We start from the raw sequence: 19,109 nt of genomic DNA, 5'->3' as shown, positions 1-19,109 counted from the left end.
GTATACACCAACGAAAAATTAAATCACATGATATTAAGTTATACGTACACTCTAGGTGTCTTATCAGTCAATTCTTTATTTGGGTAAAATCAAAATGATCTCGTTTAATAACATTTTGTAAATAATATATTTGAAGCAGTAAATTAAAACCCTCCAATAACAACACACAATACAAATTGAAAAGTGTCAACAAAAAAAAGAAAAGAAAAAAAAGAAAAGACACAAACGGTGTAATAGCACCAAAGCCCGCCTGGGAACCAGTCAGTGTCACGCAGGATTAACTTTTTTTGCCATTATTGCGCCCATATCAATAGGATTAGGACATCGCTCATTCAGTCCATTTTAAAACCACAAAGACAGATGCACAATAAAACAGATTCATTAAATACGACAAAAGTGATTGAATTAACAAAACCACAGACACAATAAAACAAAACCACCAAATAAGCATTAATAGTTAGATTAAATGCACCTCAAACCCCTTTTTTGAACCTGTAAGTTAGGGAAATCCATTTATTTAAAAGAAACCTCTGAAATAACCAAACAACAGCAACAAATGATAATAATAATAATAATAATAATTCAACTGAATGAGATAATCTATTGTGGTCTGTATGTAAACTTTAAAATGAACAGGAAAACTACTTAGAAAGAAGCCTGGTGGGTAATTTGACCCCCAGTTAAAAAATTTTTTTAAATCAAGCATTTTCATCCTGTAAATCTAAAAGGCGATGTAATTAATCATTTTAAAGCTGCAATACGAACCTAAAATGTATAATAATTATTCACTTTAATTTTAGATACCTAACTTAAACTCGTGCATCACAACACACTACAAACCATTTGTCACCAGCAAAGCAACAAGCTGGTAAAATGGTCCAACCTAAAAACTGTCGCAAAGGGAGTACATTCAGATGAGGGGACCCTGTTCAGAAGGCCTAATGAAAATGTGAAGACATGGGGTAAAAATGGGGAACCCCCTTCACCCCCCACACTTCATCCAGAGATGGACATGCCGCTGTTCTGTCACCACTCCAAAGCATGTATAGTGGGGTCATTGAGAAGACACACAGAGAACACACAAATGCATACAAACCACATTCCTAGAGTTTCATATAGAGTTGACCAGCTTGTAACTGGCCGATAGTGTACAAGTTAAAGGCAGCAAACTAGAATGAGGACAAACAGAAAGGCTCTTTTAATTAAAATGCTCAAAATAAAAAAGAGGAACATAAACTGACACTTCTTGTCATGTCTCTCTGATTATTTCCCTTATCTGCACCTGCTTCGATCTCTCTCCCTTCTTCAGCCATCACACCTCCTCTCTCTTCATGTTTCATCTTGCCTTTTCCTCCTCTCTATCACCCTCCCTTTCCTACATTCTCCCCCCATAATCCTTCCTTTCTGTCACCATCACCTCTTCTCCATTCGGTCTCCCTCCTTCCTCACTGATGCTACTGAGGTTGGTCTCTGAAAGGACAAAAAAAATAAAAAGAAATAAAACAAAAGGTTAGCAACAGACCTCAATGGTGATGATTCGCCTTTCCTACTGTTGTCACTCATGAGACTGTAGGTTGCTATGCAGGAAAAAATAATTCACCAGGGTCCCACTAGGGGGCACTATTGCACATCTAAAACTTATGTCTAATGTTTAACATATTGGAGGATTAAGGGATGATTCACAGCTAACAGCCCCCCCCAGGTCCATACTTACATTGTTTCATAGCTGCTGTCCTTGCTCTTGACGAATCTCATGGCTAGAAAGACTCCTGCCTGCAGTCCCAATACCAGAATTACACCTCCAATGAAACTGGATAAGTTAAATTGTGCCTGTGAGTACACTGGGTTGGGCTCTGGGGTGGCGCCATTTGCTAGAGGGAGACCGAGAGAGTGATACACAGAGACAGACAGAACATTGTACGAGGCGTGAAAAATACATTATTCCTCAGATAAGCTGTCCCTGCATTTGAGAAGTGGGAATTGTGGGATGTCCCAGAGAACAGAGGAACTGCTCACCTGTGTCGTTGCCGCCAGGTGTCGGAGTCAGAGAGGCTGAGAGGACATCCACACAAATATATGGACACGTCATCACATGAGTCAACCCAAGCAGGCTCAGATGACTGCTGATGCTCTCAGTTTGTAGCAAATGTGGAATGAGAGAGAGTGGGGGGGGGGGGGGGGGGAGAGATATAGGCTCACTCACCGGGGCATATTGATGTCTCATTGAAGACAGAGCAGCCCTCAGCTTCTTCACTACCGGAAACACATCCCGTGTAATTATCTGAGTGGCAGATGGAAAAATAAAGAAAGAAAGAACAAAGTACATTTGAATTAATTCCTCTTAAGATAATTATACACACTCTGCCATCTTATATCTGCCATTTTGTTCTGCCCTTGAGTCAGGATATCACCCTGCCCATATGATCTGCCCACTAAGGTATCACAGAGGAGTGGCTCATATCCACTGCTTACATTAAAAATATGCAGAGGGACAACGCAGGCCACAGAAAACCTGTTTTTAGAAACAAACTACTGCTCTCCTTAGAATTAAATGTGTTTCTAAAAATAGGTACTGTGTTTGAACCACCCACTGAATCCAGCCTCTGTATGAATGGCACTAAAGGTACTGGCTGTTTTGTCATTAATGAGGGAATAAAAAAAGTTATCACAAAAAAGTAGGTTGGTACTTTTGTCTACCATAGGAGCACTTGAGCATTAAAATTTGTATCCAATCTGGTGATATGGTACATATAATAGCAGTTTATGCTGATTACTGTGTCATTTATAAAACAATTGAGCAAAAGGACATTTATCTGTTTTATTCTCTCAACACATCGCGTTTTTCTGATGTGCCAAATGAACCCTATATGGGGAGGAAACAGGAAGTCTGGAGCTGCTGCAGTTGACGGAGTCATTGCATGAGCTGTATCTCAGTCCGCCTTGAGTCAGCAAGCATGAGGAACATAACAGTCCCTTAGAGGGCGGGAGAGTACGTGGGGAAGGGCTTCCAGAATTAAAGTCACCCCTCCTAAGCTCCAAGAGTGGAAAGATCTGACAAAACTTCAAAATGTTCTATGTCTCGACTCGCTGGACTTAATCCCTTAAAACTCTCCAGGGTCATAGAATATGCAGTTTCCCCTGGCAACTGACTCACGTGTAATGTACCTTTCAGCCCCTGCAGCCTTTCTGATGAGGAGGAAATTAAGCCTCTGACGACTACACAAGTGGAGCCACAGCCGACTGAAAATGATGTCACCAGGAATGCTACATGGTGATTGGCCTGTTAGATGATGCAGCAGGCATACACACACCTGTCACAGACCGCTTTGTCTTTGCTCCCAAGTTCAGCTTCCACAGTGAGCCAAGTAGCCTGCAGTATTTATACAGTTTGGTGAGTAGCACCTGGTGTATACTGGCATTACAAGATGAAAATCTGCATCATCATGTGAATGAAAAAGCTTGCTCTACTTGCCAAACAAAGGTAACGTCGGGTTTTGACTGAGATTCAGTTTAGCTTTTGGTCGGGAGGGAAACTCCTGCCAAGCACTGAGCGACTGAATACTCTGCTGCAGTCCAGCTGCGTGCACTCACCAATTTACAGAGTTGCCTTGGCAACCAGGTGCACTTCTCACTCCTCACAGGAAGTATGATGTTACCTTAGCAACCAGACAAGACTGCAAGCAGAGTGAGATCTTGCCATTGTTGTCTATGTCCTCCCTATCAGTCCATCTTTGATCAGTGTTCACTTCATTTTTCTTATGTATCCTCCCATATTTTCTCCAGTTGGCAGAGGCATCTCAGAGCCCCTTTGATGCCCCACCCACTGAACAGACCACACCCACATATCCATGCCCTCTGAGTGTGTGTCTGTCTGCAGCAAGATCTTCAGATAGTAAATTATTCATCAACCTGGTTTGGGGTTTCTGGGCTCATACAGCAGTGATGTGATCCAGTTTCCATTACAGACATATGAGCGTTTGTGCGTGTGTGCGTCTGTGCGCGAATGTAATGTGTGTGTGTGTGTGTGTGTGTCTGTGTGCCCGTGTATGCATGTTTGTCTGTGAGTGTGTGTGCATGTGTCTGTGTGTGTGTGTGTGTGTGCCCGTGTGTGCATGTGTGTCTGTGAGTGTACATGCCTGAGTGGGTTTGCATGTAAAAGAGAGATTTATATTGCAAGTGTCTGTCTGTCGATCTATCCGTCTGCTCTCACCATTGTCACACTGCTTCCACACGCAGTCCGTTAGGTTGATGGACAGGTCTCCCATGATACAGCCCTCACACGAGTCCATCAGAGAGCAGTCCCCTGCCATCACTACATCAGCCAGTCAGAGACAGAGAAACACAGGGTCAGTGCCGGCCAGCTGACCGGGACCACCGGTCCAGGCACACTTAATTGCGTGGGACATTTTCTGTGGTAAAGGACAGCGTACAGAATGCAGGCAAGCAGAGCATAAAAGTTTGTCACACAGAGCGTGGTGCAACTGTACAGTCTTACTTTCATCCACTCTTTGCTTAAAAGCATACGCCAATGCAACCACTCTACTTCAGAGAATACTCCTGTTTTCAGGGATACAACAGCAGTCTTTTAAGAGGACACTGCAGTGCAGCCATTTCCTTCAGTGAGTGACTGTCACGGAAGAGGAGAAAGAGAGAAATGGGAGAGCTAAAAAAAAAATTAAGTAAGGAAGAAGATTATTTATCTAATATGTTTACTGATTTCTCTATCTACAGTAAGAAAAACTATTTAAAAAGTTAGGCACTACATACAGTACATTCTTCATGTCACATAACAAGTAAAACTGTCTTTATGAACTTCATAAATAAGTAACCAAGGTGAAATGTACACAGGCACAGTTTCACACTATATATGTTGCATTTCTAGAAAGTTCACTTGAAAGTATTCAAGTGAACTTTGTAACATTTTCTTTTAGCTGGCATGCTGTCAAAATGGTCTATATATATATATATATATATATATATATATATATATATATATATATATATATATATGCATGCACACACGTACAGTACCTGTCGTTTGACAATGATATGTCTCCAAAACCCCGAATAGGATAATGACTCCCACGGCAGTCCCCCACCAGCGACTCATGCTGTTAAAATCAACAAGCCACGAAAAAATACTTTTCCCCAAGGGTGAGAAATTGTTTGGATCCCGGCAGGTTGCAATGATAAAAGAATATCCTGTTCAAAGCATTAAGTTTTCATGCGAAAACTTTTTTCTTTCTTTCTTTCTTTCTTTCTTTCTTTCTCGTGTGTTAATAATTTAGTCGAAGTAAGAAATATGAAAATATAGGGGTTGAAAAAAAAAGTCGGTATTTTGCACCGTTTATCAGTCTTCTTGCTCTTGTGACGAGGAAAGACGACAAAGGATGTAAACTGAGCCCAGCGTCCCACAGGCACGCTACCCGGCACCAGAAGAGCTGAACCACCCACCTGGGAAGTCCACTCAACTGCGCCTGCGTGACGTGTCTCCACAGCTGAGTTCGGTGCCATTCATCGGCCATTATAGCGGTGCGCCTGACAACAATATTTGGGCAGGAGGATCATGGATGTAAAATTCTACGAGGATCCCAAAATTTATTAACAGAAACACATTCTTCATCTGCAGATTACATTTAGAGGTTTGTTCATTTAACACCATAACATCTTTACTGAACATATTCAACGAATCAATCCATATAATCTGAAGAAGAATCGATTAAGTTATTAATTCATAAATTCGGCATTTAATGTTCTCGTATCTTTATTCAAGGTGGTGATGTCACCCCTGTGCAAGGTTATTCGTCGCGAATCTACCAAAAATGATTCGTATGAAATCTATAAATTGCTGTAATTGTAATTAACTATATGAAATACGGAATATTACTTATTTTCTGACTAAATCACTTAATCTGTTTATCTTTTATTCTCCTACTGAAGCAGCCTGTCGTACATTTCAGCAAGATGTTATCCAAGCGTTTAACACAGTCCAGACACAAGAGGGAGGCAGAGTGTTTTTATCGAGACTGGAAACCTGCTGGGCCCAGAAAATCTTGTGTTCACGTGTCACACACACGCGGTGTGTTTCTCAAGACGCACCTCTCTTGCAGCCTGGAAATAGCGGCGAGATGTTTTGGTTTTGCACCTTTAAGGACATAAGAAATGGGGCTCAATTTTCCAAAAAGAAATGCCCTAGTGTGGACCTGCTGCAGGGCATGACTTCGATTGTAGCTTTGCCTATCTCTTGCTTTAGTGGTGTGTTCTTACCATTAAATGCACTCCTGTAAGTCACGTTGGCTGAAAGTATCTGCCATATTACTACATACTATACATTGTAAAATCGAAGCCTACATTGTGCATTGCAATCGTTTTTCTATTGTCAGGTGGGAAATGTTGTTCACTATTAATGGATGCTAGTAAATACATGTCCTGGCTGGTCCTTGCCATTGATTCAGTTAATCTCAGCACATGTCAAAGGGTAGAGAGAGGGAATGGACATGATTTCTGCAGCAAATTATTAGTCCCCCAACCCACCCCCCAAATAAAACAGTTTGACGTGGCAAGCAAAGTGATGTTAGAAATGGAACGCACACGGACATTACACTGTGTGATACATGGCCTCATCTATATCTATCTTTGACAACTCCTGGTGATTCTACCAGGGTTTAATGAGAAGACAGTCATATTTCATTTCAGTCAGTAGTAAAAAAACACCACCCCTACTGCCATGCAACCTTTTCTGTTGCAGGAGCATCCAGCTGGGCTTGCTTTCTGTCAAGTTCCACAGCTCCCACCCTGCCATTTCTTGTGCCACGTGTGATTATGGATGTGACAAAAAAAATGTGAAAAGCAGTACAGCAGTAACACTTATTAATCATAGGCAGAACTGGGTTTGGGTGATTTATCTGTTAATATATTCTGCATTCTTTTTTATTCTTAATTTCTCAGGTCCAAATTCTTGTTGCCAGCAGTAACGGTGAAGGTTGCAGATTTGATTTCCACTCCTGTTGTTCCCTTGAGAAAATTATTGTATCTGAATTGCTGCCATACCCAGCTGCATTGATGCATAAAATGAATATAAATTTAAGCAACAGAAATAATCATGCTAATTTAAAATGTAAATACACCATGTACACATTTCTATGCCCTCTCATTATGCTACAGCAGGACCGAGGCAAGTCCTTGGGGACTAAAAATAGAAATGACATCACCATTTACTGAAGCCAACCAACTGCAGCTCAATCATCATCTCTCCGTCCATCCACAGCTCTCTCCTGCTCTCTCTCTCTTTCCTGTTGTGTGAGAGCACCTGACACCTGATTAATTTTTCACGCTGAGTCCTCTGATGAGCAGTGCAGTACTGCCCTCAGCATCAGCATGCAATATTAATCCTGAGAGTGTGTGAGCGAGGGAGAGAGGAACAGAGGGGAGGAGGGAGTGTGGACAGGGGATAGTTTATGTAACACTGCTACAGCAGGCTGACTGCAAAGCAAGCTCAGATGCAGAAACACCCCCGTCCCCCCAACTCGCTGTCTCTCTCAAATTCTAATTGGCAGCAATGCCGTGACAAGTATATAGTCCATACTGGATACGCTATTGAAGCATCTGCTTAAAGAATTAATGACTAACAAATGGAACACCAAAAGAATGCCAAGGGAACAGGAAAACAATTACAATAACCATGGAACAAATGAAATATGGCTTCACTTTGTTTTGTAGCCCTTAAAAAAGATGATTAGCTTTCTCTTCGGGAAATGACCTGCAACTGATTGTTATGCTCTTATAATATACTAACCTTGAGCCAACAATGGCTGCTGACTGACACATAATTAGTTGTATTACAGTAGACATATCCAACTGTGCGCTTATGTTTATAATTGACAGTTTGACCCTGCCATATATTACACGCAGTTGGATCCAAATTTCAAAAGCATCTAATGAGGCAAATTGCTGATTGGTACCTTCAGAATGTCAGCAATAGCTGCTGACTGATGGGACACTGTTCAGGAAATGTGTTAAGACATTATTGGATTAACACTGGTTGATGATAGATGAAAGTTGATTACTGAAATCCAGCAATGTACCTGTAACAGAACACATTTACAGAATTCACATGAGCACATTAGCTCCTTCTGCTTTTCAAATTAGACCTAAGCTGATGGGAAATAAATTGCTATTTCATCCTTGTATTTCATTCAGGACATGCACTTCTCTCTCCATCTCCCCAGGAAATTATAGTTTGAACAGTCTGTCTCTGCGCCACAGTTTGCTGATGTTTCTGTGCAATTCTGTGAATTTTGTGGTTAGTATTCAGCTAAGAAAGTACAGCAATTCCTTCCTTACTCATATCATGCACTAATTTGTGCCGGTTAGAAGCAAGCATTTGCTAGTTCTTTGTATATACAGTGAGCTCCATAACATTTGGGACAACAACATAGAAGACTTCATGCACAGAACTACGGAGGCTGCACTGCAAGATGCAAAGCTCTAGTTAACGGTTAAAGCAGTGCATGTATAAAAAGTGCTGGTGAAACCAAAGTGTGTAAATATCCTTAAGTCAAAGCTGAGAATGTGTACTATAACCACATGTGAATAGTTTGATTACTAATCTACAATTGTGGAGTACAGAGCCATATGAAGAAAAGAAACATGCCTTTGTTCCATATGGAGCTCACAGTATTATGTGTGTGTAATAAGATGATAAAAAATCTGTTCATTTAGGGACCCCTTACTTAATTACATACAGAGCAATAGGGTTTTGTTTTTTTAATTTGAACATAATTTTGCTGGTAGCATTGAGTGAGTTCCTTGTGATATAATATGCCCTGTGTGATTCATTGCCATGTACAGCTCCCTGCTAAGCAGTTTAAAACCCGTGTAGGTGTGGGAGGTGTCATTTCTAATATTTGGCGCCTGACTGCAAAGCAATGTTTGTTTCCTTGACAGCGCTGTCAGAATTCCTAAATTCAGACACTGTTCCTTCAGCAGATTCAGATTCTGCTTAAGTCCAATTTGACTTTGTACTATACAAAGTCCAGAAGCAGCAGACTTAACAAGAGCTGTTGTGAATGCATTGCTATGAATGTTCAAAAGTGTTGGGTTTAAATTGGGTTTAAGTGATTTGTTCTTTTTTTGTTTATTTGGATGCAATGGAAAACTCGCAGTATGCCATAGCTTATTTACAATCCATGTTCTACCAGTTCAGAATATGTTACACCACACAATCAGCTAAGGTGTTGCTATTATGTCATGAAGTGGACAATACTCAGCCAATGGAAACATCACTCCTCTGGTGGCTCTACTGCCAATTAAGTGTCACTTTTGAAGGACCCTGGTCACAGTTTGCACAGGCACAGCCAGAACTTAAATCCTCACCATGGACTGGACTGTTACATTTTTCAATAATGCGATCTTGTTTTGATTCCTTCATGAAATAAAGCTTTGCACATATATTCCATATGCCTCCATTTTGGTTCAGTAATCCTTCTTGAGGAGTTTTATTCACATCATCCCAGATCTTATGTGAATCAATGGACTCATTGATTCACATTTAATTGTGCGTGTGGTTATTTCATCCTTCTCTTTCAAAAGACTTGAGTGTGTGTGAGAGAGATAGAGAGATAGAGAGCAAAAGGCATATAAAGAAAGATGGAGAAAGAGCTATAATCAAAAACATTTAGAATGTAATGAAACTGAAAGGATGGAATAAAATAAAAAGTAGATCACAATAAAAAGTAAACAAGTGTAATTTTCAAATTGGTATATCACTTAAGACTTTTATGCAGTTGTGATCTGTCATATGCTGCCAAATACATTCATGAGTGAAATGAATGTGATCATACATCTGCATTGATTGCTGGCCAATTAATGGAAAGGTCAAACATCTACTGCTGCAGTGAGAAGCCTTAGACCAATCAAACAAAAATATCTCGCTACAAGAGTGTCTTGGTCTGTAATGAACATAGTATTTATGAGAAAATTGTTCTTACAATTAAGTTTAAATTTTCACATAGACAATAATATATGACTACATTATGTTCATTAATATGGAAAGACTGATGGATGCACAGTCCCTTTGAGTATGTTCAGTATTGTGGGAAAAGAGTAATGGTCATATCCTTCATTTAATTCAAGAATTTTTCTTCCATAAATAATCATTTCTTTTGAACTTCACATTATAAACCTTATATTTTAAAAGGCAATTAAGTGCATATGTCCATTCTGTATGTATAGGCGGAGTTGGAGTTGCTATTTAAAAAGGAATAGCTTCCAGTAAAGAGAGAGCAAATAATCTGAATATTGTTGTTACTGACTGCTGCAAGGGGTGATGCGTAATAAAGTTTTATCCATTACATTAGGTGTAACTACAAAATCAAGCTTTTGGACTACAAGTGTATATTTGGATTCAATACAGTGATATTATTTGCATGTTAGAAGAGCCTCTGGAAGTATATTTAATCAGAAATTGCACTGTATAAATACTGTATGTGAGACTGAAGGAATCCTTTTTCCAGATGAATCCAGTTTGATAAATTTATATGACTGGTTGGATCATAATTTACAAAAAAACTTGAACCTTGTCAGTATTTTCCTAATGAAACAAAATCATTTTACGATGTCAAATAACCGCTACGCGCTGCACTTCGCAATACTGAGACTGCTCCTAAGCATTTGGAGCAAAACATGGGCTCTCTGTAGGCGAGAAAGTATTGCGAATGTCATCCAGTATTAAACAGAGATTGTGAATCATTACAGATGGAGCTGGAATGGAGAAGCAGAAAACACGTTGTGTGAAGAGTGATGTAATCCGATTCAGTTACATAAAGTTTAAAAAACCTGTTGGATTCTGCTGGTCCCACACGTCCGACCTTTTGGGTTCTATGCAACGCTGCTGGGGACCGCTGTCTTTACCATAAATACACTGTAACACTGGCCATGTAATACAAACATGCGCTGACAACAGCACACTCTCACATACTTGATTGGCTGTGTAACAGGCAGGTAAGGGATTCTCTAGAAAAGAACGATATTAAATTTGAATTGGCAGAAAATAAACGAGTATAGATTCTTTCATGTTGCGTTGCTTCTTCCCGCCTACACCACAGCCAAATCAACTAGTAGTGTAAACCCGGCTTTACGGATTAGCGTTATGTAAAAATTATAAAATGATACCTAATTGGGGTGGTTACGTGCATGAGCTCGGCTTTTTGTTACATTACAGGCATTTAGCAGACGCTCTTATCCAGAGCGACTTACACAACTTTTTACATAGCATTTTACATTGTATCCATTTATACAGCTGGATATATACTGAAGCAATGCAGGTTAAGTACCTTGCTCAAGGGTACAACGGCAGTGTCCTTACCCGGGAATCGAACCTACGACCTTTCGGTTACAAGCCCAGTTCCTTACCCACTGTGCTACACTCCATCCATTTTGTTTGGTTTTAAGTCTCCTGTGGGCTATATGCTTTATGAGGCCAGCACTACGTTCAGTTTCCAAAACCGAAAACTAATCAAAGCACAGTGAAATAATGAAACAAGCTATTTAGATCGCGTTTCATTTTTAACCAAGTTTGAATGGAGAGCATCGATGAGAACATTGTCTCAATTTTATATAGTTGGTGAAACATTTATGCGTGACATATCGAATTATGGATACTTTAGATCTGTAGGCCTATGTCCTGAACATCAAGCAGAGAAGATTCGTTTTTTCCCCACGAAAGCTATATTTCACTTTTCCATCAAACATATGCAATTTCTCTTGTTGTAAAACGATTCCAGAAAATCTGTAGTGTAGGAAAAGGCTAAATATTAGCGCGCTCCTAACTATAGACAATCAATCATGCCACCACAGTGGATAAATATATTTGATATTAAGATGATCAGTGAGATCGCATAGTTGCGTATATTCACATAGTCATATTGTGCAAATATTCCGAATACATCGCCAGTTTACGCTCTTCATTTTTCACCATCGTACTTTGATGATGAAGAGCAGAGAGGACTGTTTAACGCAAACTGGCTTCTTGTGAATTTGGAAGGTGTGCACTCCACCTCTTTCTTTGAAGTCACACGAAATGAGATGCAGGATGAGAATCCCTTGGTCAGTAGAGCTGCAATACGAGTCAGGGGGTCCCAGCGAAGGGATAGTGCACAGCTTGCACATTGAGGAGGGAATTCGATACAAACAATGTGCGTTTGGTTCAATAGCACCGCGTGACAGGGAAGCCCCGCAAATGTAAAACCATGGTGATTCCGCTTTATTGCTGTCCGAGCGCTGGGACGGGCTTTTATTGACAGCGAAAGAAATGTTTCAAGATCGTTTCGATATATACACGCGCATTCAATAAACATTTTATTTTTCTTTCTCACTCTCCCTCTCACACACGCCATCTTCAAAGCTGAATTTCTCAGGTGTGAGGGAGCTTGTTGAAGGCAAACCGGAATTCATCATGCCACTGTGAAGCCAGGGCTGAACGTGAGAATGCGTCCGGTGCATCGTCACTGATGTTAAACAACAGAGCAGAAACCTGCAGTCAGCCTCCTGTAGCCTACCAGCACCAGCTGTCTGAGAAATGCCACATTGTGGCAGCACACGTCAGCAACACGGAAAAAACATTCGTTTTGTATCCATATTTTCAATAAATCTAGGTTTCCCCTAAAGCAACCTGCCTGGTTTAGAATAGGTTTTTCCAAGAGCAAACAGTTGCAGGTAGCTTGGGATGAGTAAGCTGATCACTAGCGTTTGCCACGCAACGCACAAGACGCACGTGTTGTAACAACCCTAGATCCCTATCATCATGTCTACATGCATTTTTTATACATACATAAAATTTACTCACATAGACATTTTTGTAGCTCACATTTCTCATGAACATGTGCCACTTGCAGAGCTCTTTCATAGCAAAACAGCTCTTTCATGTGTGTCAGTTAACAGAACCTAAAAATATATTATCCAAATAATTTGACATAATTTCACAGAAATAAATTCAGATATTCTGGTAGTGTCGGCGTAAACACAAGGACAGCAGAAATTAAACCACCTAATGGCCTACTTATCAATTCGCCTCTGAATGAATTACGTGTATCGAACAAGTGGTGAGAACCGGAAACGGGTCTCCTTATTTGGTGATGTGAGCTCCCCATAGTCTGCAAGGCTCACGGCGCCCACCAGCTCATTGGCATGCGTATTCACGTAGGCACTGCGCCGCCCGGCGCCCACGCATTCACATAACCGGGAGAAACCGAGAATCCCGACCACCAGAGCCATCCACTAATTTATTAATCTTTGTCTGAAAAGATGAGACCCCGAAATGTGAATCATATCCTGGCTATAGATAATTGTACTGCAGCTAACACACCATGCTACTTTAAAAAGATGATATTCGGTATCCCAAACAATGAGACCATGTTAATCCGTTAATCCTATTCATTTTAAAGATAAATCATCTAAATAAATCATATATACCAAACAACATATATTAGATGTTTACATATACAAATATATATATGTACACATTTAAACACAAGATTCCTCTTTCAGAACCATGTTCAGTTCAACGAGAGGACGATTTCAGAACCAAGGACAGCGGTACATGAAGTCCGGTTTTGTCGTGGAGGGCGGAGAGTGATAATCATATTTAGCTCTGAAAGAGGGATAATTCCATTAACACAAACTCGGATTGTGATGTGCATATATTGCCTTGAACTAGAAGGAATGCAGGTTTGTTTCCATAGTAATCATACTCAACACCATGCGTGTACAGTTGGCGATGATCATAGAAACAAGATAAAGTGTTTGGAGATGAAAATGAGTGGTTTTGTTTTATTCTTCCTTTGTGCATACCAAAGACCCTGCAAATATATTGACAAGCAGTGCTATGATTCTGGGAAGGGATGGGCCGGTTTAACCGTTAGAAGTGCCACAAAACGGCTGCCCATCTTACAGGTTTGCAAAAAACAGCATGCACACCAGCTATATGCGAGCAGCCGCAGTGGAAGGGGTTGGGCTCCTGCGGCATTTTTTATGAATGAAGTCTTGACGGTATACCCGCTTTTTTTCTCCTCTATCGACTCATTGGCTAGATTCATCGACACCTCCCCCCCAACCGCCGCCACTGACGTCAGAACTGTTCTGGCGAGGGCATAGCGCACAGACACTTCTGTCCCAACAGTCAGTCCACCTCTATACAGGAGAACTGTGAGTCACCAAATAACTGCGACGCTGAGCGCGCAAAAGAGGAGATACAAGACAGCGGGCTTCAGCCGGTCGCCACTGTCACAGACCGACGCCGGGAACACAACTGCCATCACTTCAATGCAAGGAATGGGAACCATTCACAATTGATGTTAGGATAAACCACCTCTAGCATTTCTTCGCGGTTTTCTACATCCTTTACCACAGACTGGCGGAACTTTCTTTAATCTTTAATGTTCCCTCAATGGTAGTGCGCGATTCAAAATTCCACCTTTAACTATATTCGGTGAGTACTTATTTGCATTATTATCTGTGTCGCTATGTATGTGAGCAGTATATACGATTATAGGAGTGATGTCTGAATGTTGAAGACATTTAGACCGCACAAGTTTACTGTCAGCAGGATTGTTGAGTAAGCAATGAAGATTGTTTGAACATGTAGCCATCGTTTGTTTCTAAATGACTGTAACCCTCTATTAGTAAGAATGACAGCCGTATTCAGTGCGTGTACAGCATCATTTCGCATTGACTTTTCATTGAAATATATACGATAATTTACTCTCATCATTTTGAATAACACAATAACATTGATGAACATTAATAAAATCACATGAGAAATATATCACGATATATACTACTGTTATTAATAACATAATAAATGTAGTATTTGTGTTCGGCTCGGCAATGGCACTGAGATTATAAACAATCAAACTGACTACGGTCTCCTCAGAACCATACAATTTAATGTAGGCTATTTCTTCTTCTACATATAATTTTCTTGGACATACTTTCCACGTATTCAGACCGACTTTAACAAAACGCAAAATTTGATTTGTATGACGTTTATGAGCATGCGTTGATCGGTGGTACTATTTATAGAATCACGTTATAAATACTGCGTGCACACGAGCTCTGCTGTCTCGGCGCGTGCTGCATTTTCCCCCATCAACCAGAGCCCATCATATACATATATTTTTTCTCTTTGGGCACACGAACGTGGGAGATTTAACCTGGCAAATATATTAAATAAATTAATAGGCCTTATGTTGATTTATAAAATGGACTGTAAGATTATTGCGGTGCTGTAGTAATACGCTGAAGATAGGTCCCATGTTATAGCAGTCTACCACGTTGTGTGCTGGCTATGAGAGAGGGATGGCTTAGTGTTGCTTTGCTTGTATCTGAATTGTGTCTCCTCCCCCCCTTCCAGGTGACTCCCGATGAACGTCAGCGAGGCTGGCTGGGTGGAGGAAGCAGAGGTGGGCCTGTCCTCAGCCCTCCCCCAGGAGCTTCCAATCAATCCGTGGGACGTGGTGCTGTGCGTGTCCGGCACCCTCATCTCCTGCGAGAACGCCATCGTGGTGGCGGCCATCTTCTACACGCCCACGCTGCACACGCCCATGTTCCTGCTGATAGGGAGCCTGGCCACGGCGGACATGCTGGCCGGTCTGGGCCTCATCCTTCACTTCCTGTTCCGCTACTGCGTTCCCTCGGACACGGTGCAGCTGGCCACCGTGGGTCTGCTGGTGGCCTCCTTCAGCGCCTCCATCTGCAGCCTCCTGGCCATCACGGTGGACCGCTACCTCTCCCTGTACAACGCACTCACCTACTACTCGGACCGCACGGTCACGCGCACCTACATCATGGTCATCCTTACGTGGGGCGTCTCCGTGCTGCTGGGCCTGCTCCCCACCATGGGCTGGAACTGCTTGCGGGACAGCGGCTCATGCAGTGTGGTGCGCCCGCTGACCCGGGCCAACCTGGCGCTGCTCTCGGGCTCCTTCCTGGTGGTGTTCGTGCTCATGCTGCAGCTCTACATCCAGATCTGCCGGGTGGTGTCCCGCCACGCCCACCAGATCGCCCTGCAGCGCCACTTCCTGCCGTCCTCGCACTACGTGACCACCAGGCGGGGGATCTCCACGCTGGCGCTCATCCTGGGCGCCTTCGCCAGCTGCTGGCTGCCCTTCGCTGTGTACGGCCTGCTGGGCGACGCCTCGTACCCGCCCATCTACACCTACGTGACGTTTCTGTCCGCTGCGTACAACTCCCTGCTCAACCCGCTCATCTACGCCTTCCGTAACCAGGAGATACAGAAGGTTCTGTGGGCAGCCTGCTGTGGCTGCCTGTCTCCTGGCCTGTCCTGTCATTCTCACTCCCCGTGTGATGTGTAGCAGCTGGAGTCAGTCAGGTCCCCTGGTATTAGGGAGAATGACGGGGATCTAGCTGAAGTGGGAAAAGTGCACTATTCAGCAGCACCACTCCCAAAACGTTCACAAGGTCCAATTTTCTCCAGAGACTGTCAAGAAGTCTGACTTTCTGTCCGTCGATCTGTGTGTGTGTGTGCATGTACGTGCGTGAGTGAGTGGGAGTGTGTGCATTTTCAAATCTAATCTCATGCAATGAAAAGCACTTTAAATAGCATGCATTCTGGGCTCTGAGTAATTGTTTAGTGTGCCAACTTTGTAACACTGTTTTATTTTATTGTTACCACAATAACCATAATTGACTGAATGAATTTTAATTACCTCTAATTTCGCTGATTTTGAATCCTTAAGTGGCTTTAAGCTTGTTTAAAAATGCGGTCTCTAACCCTGGGGCTGATGGTGGTGCTAACACAGACCTAAAGCCTTGTTATCCTGGGCAGAGACATCTTGAACAATGAAAAAACTCACATGTGACCATTGCTTTATAGGAAAAATAGTGCGGTGCATGTTCAAGATTTTGATATACATGTGCAATATATTTACAAAAATCTGACTGTGGCCACACCATTGCCTGATATAAGACATAAAAAACAATTTCTGCAACATTAGAGAGTAACAGTTGGAAAGTAATTTCACAATGGTGGGATTTCTCTTCAGCTGCAAAGTTGTGTGGCTTCTGAATCAGTAACACATTCAAAGAAAGCCTTTTCTCATTTCCAGTTCGAAACCATATTGACTATTTTACGAATTGATATTGTCACTAGCTTAATTTTTTAAAGTTCTGGAGCCACAAAGTTCAGTTGGATCGTCCCCAAAGCACGTCTTATTATAAATCCCACCTGGTTCCACTAGCCGTCACTGCCAAAGCATCCAGCCGGAACACTGTGTCGGACGTAGCTGACACATTAGCGCTCCCTCCCGGTCAGAAAAGAGCATGGCAAGTGGAGCCTTGTCACAGTCTCAATGCAAATTTGCATTTTAATTCAAAATATTCTGTGGAAAATCAATGCTGTGTTTTTGTTTTGAGTTGGGAGATGTAACGTAAAGAACAGTAGAAAAGAGGAGCGAATTGTTAGTATCGTCTTTTAAACTCGTGCCTCACTCTGAAAACCAAAACCCTGATATTCAGAGGTTATTTTAATATTTAACATTTGCACTATATTATATTTTGTGATAAATATTATTTTAATGTGCGAAAGTGTACATGTGATATGTCTGCAGTTGTATAAAACGAAAAATCTGTCGCCAAATCCATCCATCTTGAGAAACACTTACAGTATTACGCTTTGTAACGTGTACTGTTTGCACAATCCCAAAATACGACCGAAGTGACACTTTAAACATGTAATGCATATGTCCATGTTGCACAATGTCATACATTGTACGAACTGAAATGTTTTATTGGGAATGTATTTTTTTTATTTACAGAAAATAAAAATTTAATTTTTGTACAACAGCTTGCATTTCGCTTGTTTTGGTTGCACGTAACATTGCGGTTTCCGTTGCAACATACATGGCACATGAATCCGAATCGACTTTTACTGATTGTCTCCGGAATCATTTGTGGGTCTAATGAGGATTACAAAATAGTCGATAACACCCTCTAATACGAACACAACTCCTTGCTTTTTATGTGAGATTGTCGGTCACATTTCAGGGCTTCCTTAAAATTTCGTTAAGACAGCGATAGACAACGATAGTTATAACCGACAAACTACACTGGGTACCCCAAACGCGAAAAGTTAATCACCCTACAAGTGAGGGTTTTCCAACGAATACTCTCAGCCAATGTATCGTAACCGTGGCAGGATGTAGTTTGTCTGCCTCATATAAAACAATACCAATCAGCATTAAAGCGACAGGCACTAAAAAAGCGCTTGCGATTTATGTTCACTGTTACACTCATCTTTATTCGTTTAGTACAAAATCAATAAGATAAGAATATAAAAACATAGATAGGCCTACTCACCAAAGTGGTTTGATATAGGTAGTGTGACTTTTCCTCGCGAAAATCATGCCAGGAAGGACATTTATTCCAGATCATGCACAAAAGGAAAACGTTCTATTTGTTACCCAATCTTGGCCTATACTGGCCGGTCGCCTTTACATCAACAAGCCAGCTTGCCATTGAAGTGTTGCGGTGTGAACAAGTTTTCGCTCATACTCAGGGCTTGATCAGTTTAACAGTTGGTTGTACCCTACAGTAACTCGCTGGGTTCCATGGACCTTGGGTGTAGATTCTGAGCTGTAGGCCTAAAAAAGGCCAGACCAGGGTAAAACCTAGTAGTCTACATGGCTGGACCTAACACACGTGATCCGGCCGACCAATGGTGTAACTTCATAACTCGGCCGACCAATGGTGTAACTTCACCACTCAGTCACTCAGTCACAGACATTCGCGTTTGTAGGGCTGGCCCGTTTATACGGTCTATGGGCTGGCCCCGGTGTTGCGGTCCAGCCAAAAAACAAACACCCTACGGCTTCATGGCCAAAAATAAATAGGTCTTCCGCTGACATAACCCATATAGTCGCATTTTATCAATCTTGAAAGATTTTGATTTACCATACTTTAGTAGAGAGTGAACTAAAGGTATTTCTTGTCTAATTTTGTTTGTGTTGCCTTTAATTGGTAATATATACAGACAAAGCAATTGTCTGATACCCAATGCATTAAAAGCCTTGGACGATTAAATGGCCAATAATTAA

At 41.6% G+C, this 19,109-nt stretch overlaps 2 protein-coding genes across 4 annotated transcripts; one reads left to right on the top strand and one right to left on the bottom strand.

Moving 5' to 3' along the window:
• Window positions 1-58: 58 nt before the first annotated feature.
• cd164l2 (CD164 sialomucin-like 2) lies at window positions 59-18,794 on the bottom strand. Of its 3 annotated transcripts, none has more exons than XM_064347194.1 (6): window positions 18,373-18,794; window positions 4,211-4,312; window positions 2,204-2,281; window positions 2,017-2,052; window positions 1,715-1,871; window positions 59-1,470 (listed from the first exon to the last, which is right to left on the bottom strand). In XM_064347194.1, exons 2-6 carry the CDS (start codon window positions 4,308-4,310, stop codon window positions 1,455-1,457), a joined length of 387 nt encoding a protein of 128 aa, XP_064203264.1. In that variant the 5' UTR covers window positions 4,311-4,312; window positions 18,373-18,794; the 3' UTR covers window positions 59-1,454. The 3 variants fall into 3 exon arrangements, with proteins under 3 accessions (XP_064203264.1, XP_064203262.1, XP_064203263.1); XM_064347192.1 differs by lacking the exon at window positions 18,373-18,794 and adding an exon at window positions 5,032-5,511; XM_064347193.1 differs by lacking the exons at window positions 2,017-2,052; window positions 18,373-18,794 and adding an exon at window positions 5,032-5,508.
• Window positions 14,065-17,859, top strand: gpr3 (G protein-coupled receptor 3). Its single transcript, XM_064347189.1, has 2 exons — window positions 14,065-14,485; window positions 15,410-17,859. Exon 2 carries the CDS (start codon window positions 15,420-15,422, stop codon window positions 16,368-16,370), a length of 951 nt encoding a protein of 316 aa, XP_064203259.1. The 5' UTR covers window positions 14,065-14,485; window positions 15,410-15,419; the 3' UTR covers window positions 16,371-17,859.
• Window positions 18,795-19,109: the final 315 nt, after the last annotated feature.

This window comes from Anguilla rostrata, chromosome 8, assembly GCF_018555375.3.
Source record: "Anguilla rostrata isolate EN2019 chromosome 8, ASM1855537v3, whole genome shotgun sequence".
Lineage (NCBI taxonomy): Eukaryota > Metazoa > Chordata > Actinopteri > Anguilliformes > Anguillidae > Anguilla > Anguilla rostrata.
The sequence above is the reverse complement of the archived record's forward strand: the minus strand, read 5'-3'. Positions and strand labels throughout refer to the sequence as shown.

Bases quoted from the DNA above. Each gene is read 5' to 3' on its own strand.
- gpr3 (XM_064347189.1), top strand. From the start codon at position 15,420: ATGAACGTCAGCGAGGCTGGCTGGGTGGAGGAAGCAGAGGTGGGCCTG.
- cd164l2 (XM_064347192.1), bottom strand. From the start codon at position 5,110: ATGAGTCGCTGGTGGGGGACTGCCGTGGGAGTCATTATCCTATTCGGG. The intron at 4,313-5,031 runs GTACTGTACGTG...TGGCTGATGTAG, and splicing joins ATATCATTGTCAAACGACAG to TGATGGCAGGGGACTGCTCT. The intron at 2,053-2,203 runs GTGAGTGAGCCT...ATGTCCTCTCAG, and splicing joins TGAGACATCAATATGCCCCG to CCTCTCTGACTCCGACACCT.